General features: G+C 52.8%; 1 protein-coding gene across 3 annotated transcripts in view; it reads right to left on the minus strand.

Annotated features, from left to right (window-relative positions):
- Eef1a2 (eukaryotic translation elongation factor 1 alpha 2) overlaps nucleotides 1-5,860 on the minus strand; it is a 9,429-nt gene extending 3,569 nt beyond the window's left edge. Inside the window, exons 1-4 of one of the 3 annotated variants that reach the window (XM_031373054.1) lie at nucleotides 5,528-5,860; nucleotides 4,011-4,229; nucleotides 2,372-2,551; nucleotides 1,519-1,815 (exon numbers count right to left, since the gene is read on the minus strand). In XM_031373054.1, the coding sequence (XP_031228914.1) occupies nucleotides 1,519-1,815; nucleotides 2,372-2,551; nucleotides 4,011-4,154 (621 nt within the window). In that variant the 5' untranslated portion in view covers nucleotides 4,155-4,229; nucleotides 5,528-5,860. Of the gene's footprint in view, nucleotides 1-1,518; nucleotides 1,816-2,371; nucleotides 2,552-4,010; nucleotides 4,230-4,732; nucleotides 4,845-5,037; nucleotides 5,145-5,527 lie in introns of those variants that run through there. The other 2 variants (XM_031373055.1, XM_031373053.1) reach the window with 2 other exon arrangements.
- Nucleotides 5,861-9,208: the final 3,348 nt, after the last annotated feature.

A 9,208-nucleotide genomic window follows, 5' to 3' on the forward strand; every position in this document is an offset into this window, starting at 1 on the left:
AAAAAAAAAAAAAAAAAAAAAAAGTGCCAGTTATCACAGAGCAACTCATCTGACCAAACCCTCAGACTCAGATCTCCAGGACCTACCTAAGGGTAGCCTGGGAAGGGAGCCTCGCCATTCAAGCTGAATAGCTTGCTCCTTATCCCTCCTCTCCTTCCTAGCCTCACAGGGACCCTGAACAAACACAGCTTAGGAAAGAGGGAAGGGACAAACCAACAAGCAAACAAAAACAGCCTCCCCAGACTGCTGTCATGCTCCCACCATTTACAAAGAAGGCCACTCAGACTGGTCTGATCCCCTAATCCCTCTGGGACCTGATCAATCACAGCCCTAGACAGGGCAAGTGCCAAGGGATGGGGACTCAAGCTAGCCAATGGCCATGTCGTGGATAAAGTCCAGCCTCTGCCCTGACCCCAGAGCTCTGCTCAATACCAAGCTATCTCCAAGCTCAGGGTCTATCACCAGCAGCACCATCACCACCACCACCACCACCACAACAACAACAACAACAGCCTCTCTGGAGGATGACTTCAATTCCCCCTGACAGAGCTCTTCATGGTCCACCTGCCACAGACAAGAAGTAAATCCACCCAAGGGGCTTTGTGCCCTTCTGCTTTAGTATTCATGACTAAGTTCCAAGCACCTCAGGTCAACAGATAGCTCTCAAAGTATGGATGAGCAGAGCCCCAGAGCACAATAGAGCAGTAAGGAGCAGAGGGGTTTCTGCTGATCAGAGGTCCCCAGGGGATATTAAAGATCTGATAATCATACATCAGCAAGAACAAGATAGAGTAACCCCTGCCTGCCAAACCCTCTCCTTATACCACCAGGCACTGGGTCTCCAGCTATCTCCAGAGAACCTAGGCTTATGCCATTTCACTTACCATGGGCAGCTGCAAAGCTGGCAACAGCTGAGTGCCTACCTTTCTAGGACAGGAGTTTCCTCTGGATAGACCAAGATCTAGGTCCCAGGCCCTCTCTGAAAAACGTCCTCCTCATTACTCCCAAGTAAGAGTCCCAACCCAGAGCTGCAGACCATCTAAGCTTCAAGCTTCCACATGATGAGCCCTGATACATTCCTCTGCTCTCCAGGCCAGCCTTGGGACATGTTTGCTTCCCAGATACCAACCCACTTCAGACCTCAGGGGAGGCAGCTGCAAAGGATCATGTGGCCTTGCTGGTATTCAAACCCAGGGCAGAGGCTTGGGAACAATAAAAAACTGGTCTTCCCTCATAGTGAGACCTGGGGCCCAACAGGCGGTGTCTATAGGGATGGCTTGGTGAAACCATCACTTGCCAGAAAAAGGGCCTTACCTTCCTCTTTTGGCCTCTTAAGGAGGCTGAGCCAGAGGACTCCAAGTGCAGGTCCCTTACTAGGAGGGACCTGCACTTCATCACCACAATGCTCACAGAAACCCAGCAAGACCAAAGGGAGCCTTGCTCACTCTGACCTGGAGGCTTCGAGGCCTGGACTCTTAGGAAGGCCAGCACTGTCCCCTCCATACCATCTCCACTCACATTAGGTGAAGGCTCCAGCATATTGTCACCATGCCAGCCCGAGATGGGCACGAAGGGCACCGTGGCTGGGTTGTAGCCGATCTTCTTGATGTAGGCGCTGACCTCCTTGACAATCTCATCATAGCGCTTCTCACTGTAGGCTGGTTCCGTGGAATCCATCTTGTTGACACCCACAATGAGCTGCTTCACACCCAGAGTATAGGCCAGGAGTGCATGTTCCCGGGTTTGACCGTTCTTGGAGATGCCCGCCTCAAACTCGCCTACACCCGCTGCCACGATCAGCACTGCACAGTCCGCCTAGCCAACAGGTCAGACACAGTAAACCCCTGGCCCTGCCTTTGACTTAGCCCTGCCACATATAATGGGGTCTGGGCAGTTATCCTGGGGATGGAAATTCAGGATATCTAGCTCAAGGGCATCAGGGGACTCTTCCACCAGACCCTGAGTCAAGGAGGTCCAGACTGCCCATCAACTCCACTACCAGCAGGGTATGGTCCTTGGACGAGTCAATGATCCTCTCTAGTTCTTTCCTCTCTGCCTGTGATTGTCGGACTGATTTTCTATCCATATGTCATTGTCTCTACTGTGGGCTCTTCTATAAAAATCTGTCTGTGAAGGACATGCCTACATTTCCCCCTCAGTATGTCTGCTGGTCCCAGTAGAGGTAACCCTGCAAGCACCCCATCTAGCTGAAATAAAGCACTGACTCAGTTCTTGAGGGACTCTCTGCCCAACAGGATGGAGATGACATGGGTGGGGCTCTGTCAAGGCAGGGAGTACAAAAGACACTGACCCCTCAAGAGAGCTCTTGGGCCTTACTCATCACTAAGCTAGATGCCCTCCCTGCACATACCTGGGATGTGCCAGTAATCATGTTCTTGATGAAGTCCCGGTGTCCTGGAGCATCAATGATGGTGATGTAGTACTTGGTGGTCTCAAACTTCCAGAGGGAGATGTCGATGGTGATGCCACGCTCCCGCTCTGCCTTCAGCTTGTCCAGCACCCAGGCATATTTAAAGGAGCCCTTCCCCATCTGGAAGGGTAGAGGCACAACTTAGGATAGGACACAGGACTCTGGGATCACATCCACCTGCCATGCCTGCCCTGGCCCAAGGGAACAACCACAAGAGGTGGCTTAAAGCACCTGGAACAGAAGACCTCTGTCCCATCTCTCTGGTGCTGATCCTCAAACCCTGCTCTGCCTCACTTGAGGCTGCCCAGATCAGCCAGCCTCACACTCCCCTCCTAAATGGCTGTGGACACGCAAGTCCCCCAGCAGAGGTCGTGAGGGTCTGGGAGTTGCCAAACTATCCTTGCGACCTGAGGCTAAGGCTCTACACCCAATTAGAGGTCAATTATCTCATTAGGTTTGGGACTTTTAAAAACAAAACAACTCTCTAAGTTATTTTTTTTTTTAAGGAAAAATTTAAAAACAAGTAAATTGCTCAAGGTTTTGAGAAAAGCCTGGTTCCAGATCTTGCTGTAGCTGATGAGTACTTCCACATAACTGAGGCATCTCCCCTCCCTTCCACATAACTGAAGCATCTTCCCTACCCACTCCCACTAAAACAGAAGAAGAAACAGCCCCACTAAGAGCAAGTCTGGCTTCTCTTTGCAAACTTGTGCCAGGGTCAGACTCCTGGTGAGACTCCTACAGCCTGGACCACAGCTGTGGTCATCAATGCACAGCTGAACATAACTCCCTACCAGAATCTCACGTGACATGCTTGCTTCTGCATTCCAGGGATGATGCCCAGCCTGGAGGGGCTATCCAGACAGAACCAGACAAAACCCAGCTGGAACCTGACCCAAGTGACCTTCAAAATCTCAGCTCCCTCCTACCTCCTCCCCTTCAGCAAACCCCCTAAAAGGTAAAAGCATCAGGCCTAGACATACAAAATTATGGCTCAAAGCCCCATATACACACGGGAGCAGGAGCTCTGCATAGATAGTTGATGTCCTCAGGCCTCCCTTAGCCCTTATCCAGGAGCCAGCTCTTCTCAGAATGAGCAGGGGTAGGGGCAGAGAAGAGAATCCAGTTACAACCACTGCTCTTTCGTAAGTCTCAACCAGGAACAGGCTACCAAGAACCCCCTACTCCGGGTACCATCCTGGACCAGCAACCCTCCTCAGCTTATCTGGAGAAAGTGGAGCTGGCAAGCCTGCTGCCCATCAATCAGCTATTAATAGCATCCTTGAGCCCTGGCTGTTGCAAGACAAGTGAGGGCAGCACCACATCTAGCCCAGCTTCAGCCCTGGGGAGCAAGAGGATAAGGCTTGAGGGCCCCCTGGCACTGGCCCACTGAGGCCGAGTCCAGAGCCTTCTGAGGGACCTGGGGAGGGCACAAATTCCCCCTCCCTCAGTATGAGACAAATCTAGCAACATTCTCAGAGGGATACTGCTCTGTTCACCCCCCATCACCAGACATCCATATCCCCTGCACTGAAGGAGGTAAACTGAGCAATGACAGCACCGGGCCCACGGTGCTCACCTCTGCTGCCTCCTTCTCAAACTTCTCGATGGTCCGCTTGTCGATGCCGCCACATTTGTAGATGAGATGGCCTGTCGTGGTGGACTTCCCTGAGTCCACGTGGCCAATGACCACAATGTTGATGTGTGTCTTCTCCTTGCCCATTCTGCCTAGGTGAGGGAGGGGCTGGCACTGTGGGGGTTCTGGCTTAGGGTTGAGGGTATATGCTAGGCAGGAACTCTGTAGGGTCAGGGATGAGGGAAACAGGTGATTAGGGGGCCCCAGAAGAGCCCAGCAAAGATACCCTCACCATTCTTGCATTGTTTGGGAGCTTGCTCAGACCCAGTCTTCTCCTGAGCCTGTATAGGGAAGAAAGACACCCTCTCCCCACACACACCCTTGTCCTAACCCAGTTCAGCCACATTTCATTCATAAGCCACCTGTTTCTCTACCCTATACCTTATCCCAAATGGTTCATTAGTGTGTGTTTGGAGAGTTGATTTGGAGGAAAGTTCCTTAGGGAAGAAGGGTTAATTGGATCTGGACATCACAGAGCAGCAGACTGAGTGAGCTCCTGGAGCAGCCAGGAGCCCTGTGATGAGTCACTGTGCCCAGCTCTACAGTGTGCGTTGTCCTCCTTGTCCCCGATGCCGCCAGTCCCCCCCCACACGCACGCACACGCGCGCGCGCGCACACACACACACACACACACACACACACACCAGGGAGGGACACTGCCCTACCCCCATCTGCTGCCACCATGAAGAGAAGGCCAGCACTCCTCAGCCCCTCCTCGGGCAAGGGCGCCATCTTCCTCCCTCTGCCCACAGGCTGGCAGAGGAGACAGCTGGATTGGATGGTGCCCAGGCATAGGCCCAGAATAGCTCAGGCCCTCCCCACAGGCAGGGGGCAGCCATCAGGGCTGAGAGGTGAATGTCCTGTTCTAACCAGAGGAATAAAAATCCCACCTGGCCCAGCTCAGCAAGTGCCCTCAGAGATTCCCTGACCCTCTCCCCTACCATCTGGTCCAGGCCCTGGGTCTCAGTACCTGCGTATCTCAGAGGACAACCGAGAAGCTCAGGCCTTCTCGGTGTGGTGTGTGTGGGGGGGTGCATCCTAGGGTGGGAACCACGTAGGACAGGATAAAGGTCCTCAGGTTTCATCACCTCCCCCGCCCTACTCTGACAAATCACGGACATCCCCAGGGCCCCAAACCACCACCTGCACCGACCAGCCTGTCAGGACCCGCAGAGCCCAGGCAAGCCCCAAGGTCACAGTGACAGCATGATGGCAGGTTTCAGGAGAAGGCCCCCCTCGACTGTCACCAAATATAGAATCGCCTAAGGGACTCACTACCCGACTGCCACGGGGACCCACCATGCCTGGTTTAGAGACAACCCTCCCCCAGCTACCCCCAGCCCGGGGTGCAGCCCAGTTAGGTGCCGCATGTCCCCCTCTACCCCAGGACGGGTTCCCAGGGAGGCGAACCCTGGTTGGAAACCTAAGCAAGGGTCTCAGACCGGAATGTGCGTCCTTACCCAGAGCAGAGATCTCAGTCAGAAGGACTGGTGGCGCCGGCGCCGGCGGTTTTATCTCTCCAGGAGGGGGTCCACCTATTGACGGTGCCGGCGCAATGCACTGCGCCCCTGCAGTACGGCAATGCGGTACCGGAGGGGGGAGGCGGGCGCCGGGAGGCTGGCAGATGGGGTGCAAACGATGCGCGGACGTAGGGGCCGCGCCACTCACGGACGCGGACTGGCGTAACGAGGATCCAAGAGGACGCAGCTGCAAAGATGCACCGGAGCGAGGGAGAGAACCAGTGAGCGAGAGCGCAGACCAGGAGAGAAAAACAGGCAAAAGGGCGGTGCAGCGTGCAGAGGTGGGGGCAGGGAAACAGAACCAGGAAAGGAGGGGCAGGGATGGAGAGAAACGAAAGAAGCAGTAGAGAGAACTGGGGTAGCAGTGGTTGCTAGAGAGCAGATAAAAAGGTATATCCAACATACCCCCAGGAAGGTGGACCACAACAGGAAACCAGAAAGTAGACCAGGGGAGAAAAGGCCCAAGCCAGGTCAAGATCCCTGCAAGCCCTAATGTGAGCATCCATTGCTGGCCCTGCTCATGGTTGAGTCCCCGTGAACATGAAGCTCAGTTTCCAGAGGTTTTCCATGATCCTTCCCCACCTCACCCCCAGCACAGATGCTTATTCACATGAACCTACATGTCAAGCCCTAGAGGCCATCAGCAAATTCAACCCAGATAAAACCTTGTAATGAAGCCCTGGAAAGCTTTTTCTATTTATTCCCTTAGGTCTAGGGAATTTATGAAGCCCATTCTCAGAGCACAGGCATACTCCTGGTTGCATTTCTGGTCAGATGGTCTTAGCTAGGCCACCAAGCACATTCTAACAGGGTTCAGACCCCTACTCTCCTTCAGGCCCCATGGCTAGGAAGCAGGGAGCCCTTGAGATTTCTAGGAAGATTAGGATATCCAAAATAAGCAGTAAGGGGTTGTGGCCACCACATCTCACCAGGGGCTTCTTCAGAGATGCTTATCTTGTCATTTGACCTAGACATTCCTGTTTTCCAATGCTGCCACCTGTCCTCACCCAACCAGTCTTTGTGGCTGCAGGTAGGAAGCAGGTAAGAAGCAAAGGATCCTTGAGTATTTATGCTAAATGACAGTAGGCCTGTTCCTATCCCTTCCACCCTGGTGTAGAGTAGATCTAGATGTAGAAGGCCCCAGGTCAGGGCCCCGCACCTCCTACTGAGGCAATGCCCATGAGGGACCCCCAGAGATGGGTGCCCAATTAGGACAACTATCAAGTATGAGGAGACAGTTAAGGTGAAGCCTGAGGGTCTGTCTGGAAGCCAGAGGCTAGGCAGGCCTCTCAGATGACCTGGCACTTTTGAAGACTGCTGAGACCATCAACTGGGAGCCAGGAATTAAAAATAAATGCCTGGCAAGGCATTAGCATTTACTCCACCCACCCACTTGCCCAACTCATCTCTCCCCAGAATGCTTTCTTTCTTGCATGGAGACAGGGCCTGGTTTAGGATTCAGGAGGTGGAGTGGGCTCAATAAAGAGGTCCAAAACCCAGAATCTTCGTGAATAGCTACCAGTCCTTCAGTTTTGGAGTCGTCTCCCTCTGTGTACATCTGGGAAGCAGTGAGCCAGCAAGACCATGGCCAGGAGCTTACCCATCTAGAGGACTGACCTCTAATGACCAGAGGTCATGTCCTGCCTGAAACACCTATACATAGACCTACTGGAGGCAGGCCAAAAGTACCTCCCTGTCATTAGGATATACTTTGCCTCCTCTGCAGATCCCTGAAGCCTTTGTTGGTATGAAAGACCCTGGCGATAGGCAGAAAACAAATTCTTAAGAGGTAACAGTGTTGAGCAATAACATACTCAGCCCCACTAATAGCCTTGAGGTTAGCAGTTCTTAGGAGCCACTAACCCAGCAGCATGGAGCAATGGCCAGGCACTCACTAGCCCCAGCAAGGGAGCAGCAATTACTTCAATCTTCATGAATCTCCCAAGTTCAGTGTTGAGACTGAGTCTCCAGGAAGTAGTGCTGGGATAGGGCTTTCTAGGGGGCATTTAGGTCCTGAGGGCTCCAGCCTGCTCCTACCATAAGAAGTGCCTATGGATGGTTCTGCCTTCCACTGTAGAGCTTAGTTGAATACCTTGCCAGAATTTTGGACTTCTATCCTCTTCAACTGAATGCTTAGCAGCACTTAGACAATGAAGGAGTCTACAACACTAAACATCAGGTTCTATAAGTAGGTCCAGGGACCCCAAAACCTATGAGGAAATTGGGCAAAGAAAAAACTAAGTTCAGTGCCTGAGATCACACAAGCAGATAGCTCAAAGCATTAGAACTAAGACAGTATAACTTCCAGACAGAAGCCTGTGTTTCACCTGTGGCCACAACCTCTACTATTCATGTCCCTTCAGTAGCCCTGGTCACAGTGGCCCTGAGAAGCTGCCAGAGGTAGGGCAGGGCAAGCAAGGAAAAGCTACAGGAAACCGGGATTCTTCTTACTGGCAGCATGGAGGACAGGGTTCAGGCTCTGTCTTCCTCAGCCTCTCCAGGAACCCCCACCTGCCATCTTCAAGCTGTTTGGGGAAATATAGCACCACCTCTTTGGCTGGTGGGGGTTTCACAAATGTTGGGAATGAAGATCCAGCTAAAATTAACCGTTATCAAGCTGCCAGCCCTGCAAATAAACCTGCCTCCCATTGGCTGGCGGTGATGTCACTGTCAGGTTAATAATAGCTGCAGTGCCCAGTTAACCACCTGTGCGGGTGCCTTCTGTGAGCTACGGCCAGGACAGACTCTTGGAGTCAATATCCAACAGATGTATGTCACTGGGATCAAATGGCTTATAAAGGGTCTACGGACAGGATCAGGGTCAGGCTTGGGACACCTTCTAGTCTGAAAGTTTCCAGGAGATCCACCCTGATTTAGGTTGACAGATGCATTCTGATCTCAGAGCACAGTCCTTGGTCATAGAGCCCTTTACCAGCCATTTCCTGAGTTTGAGTCCTAGGTAGCCTCCCTTGAGATCAGCTTCCAGGAAGATACCAGGAGACTGAGTGTGCTCCTGAGGCAGCAATAAACTGTCTCCATGATAAGGGGAGCTCTGAGGCCTCTCCTTGACAACAATTAGTACCTTTCTGATAGGAAAACACCTGATTTCAGGCTAGCCAAGACCCCAAATATACTATCCCCCAAAGCATGAGGTTTGTGCGTCTAAGGCATCCCCAGTCTGTCAGGGAGCCCACAGCCACAGGGAGCTGTTGCCATGGTGAGCAGCAGCTCACCAGGCAGGAGGCTCCTCCCTCCTTCTCTAGGGAGCCCAGCCCTACAACATCCAATGAGCAAAGAGCCATTCATCTCTGAAGACCAGTAAAAGTATGACAGGCACTGTGGCATTCAAGTAACTTTCCACACTCTGCAGGCTGGGAGGTCACACAGCAGACCAACTGCTGGGGTCAGAGCAGGGTGCTGCACCCAGTAACACCCAGAAACAAAGGGGAAGACCAGGAGTCTTCAGGTCACAGTGCAGGGAATGGCCAACCTTAGAAGTAACCACAGTGGTCCAGGAGAAGCCCTGGGCAGTCACATCCCATCCATCACCAAGAGCCACACCTGGGGACAAAGGGACACAGAAGGGTTGCAACATGGAGAGGGTGCAGTCCTAAAAAAAAA

Source organism: Mastomys coucha, unplaced genomic scaffold (assembly GCF_008632895.1).
Source record: "Mastomys coucha isolate ucsf_1 unplaced genomic scaffold, UCSF_Mcou_1 pScaffold15, whole genome shotgun sequence".
In the NCBI taxonomy this organism is placed as follows: domain Eukaryota; kingdom Metazoa; phylum Chordata; class Mammalia; order Rodentia; family Muridae; genus Mastomys; species Mastomys coucha.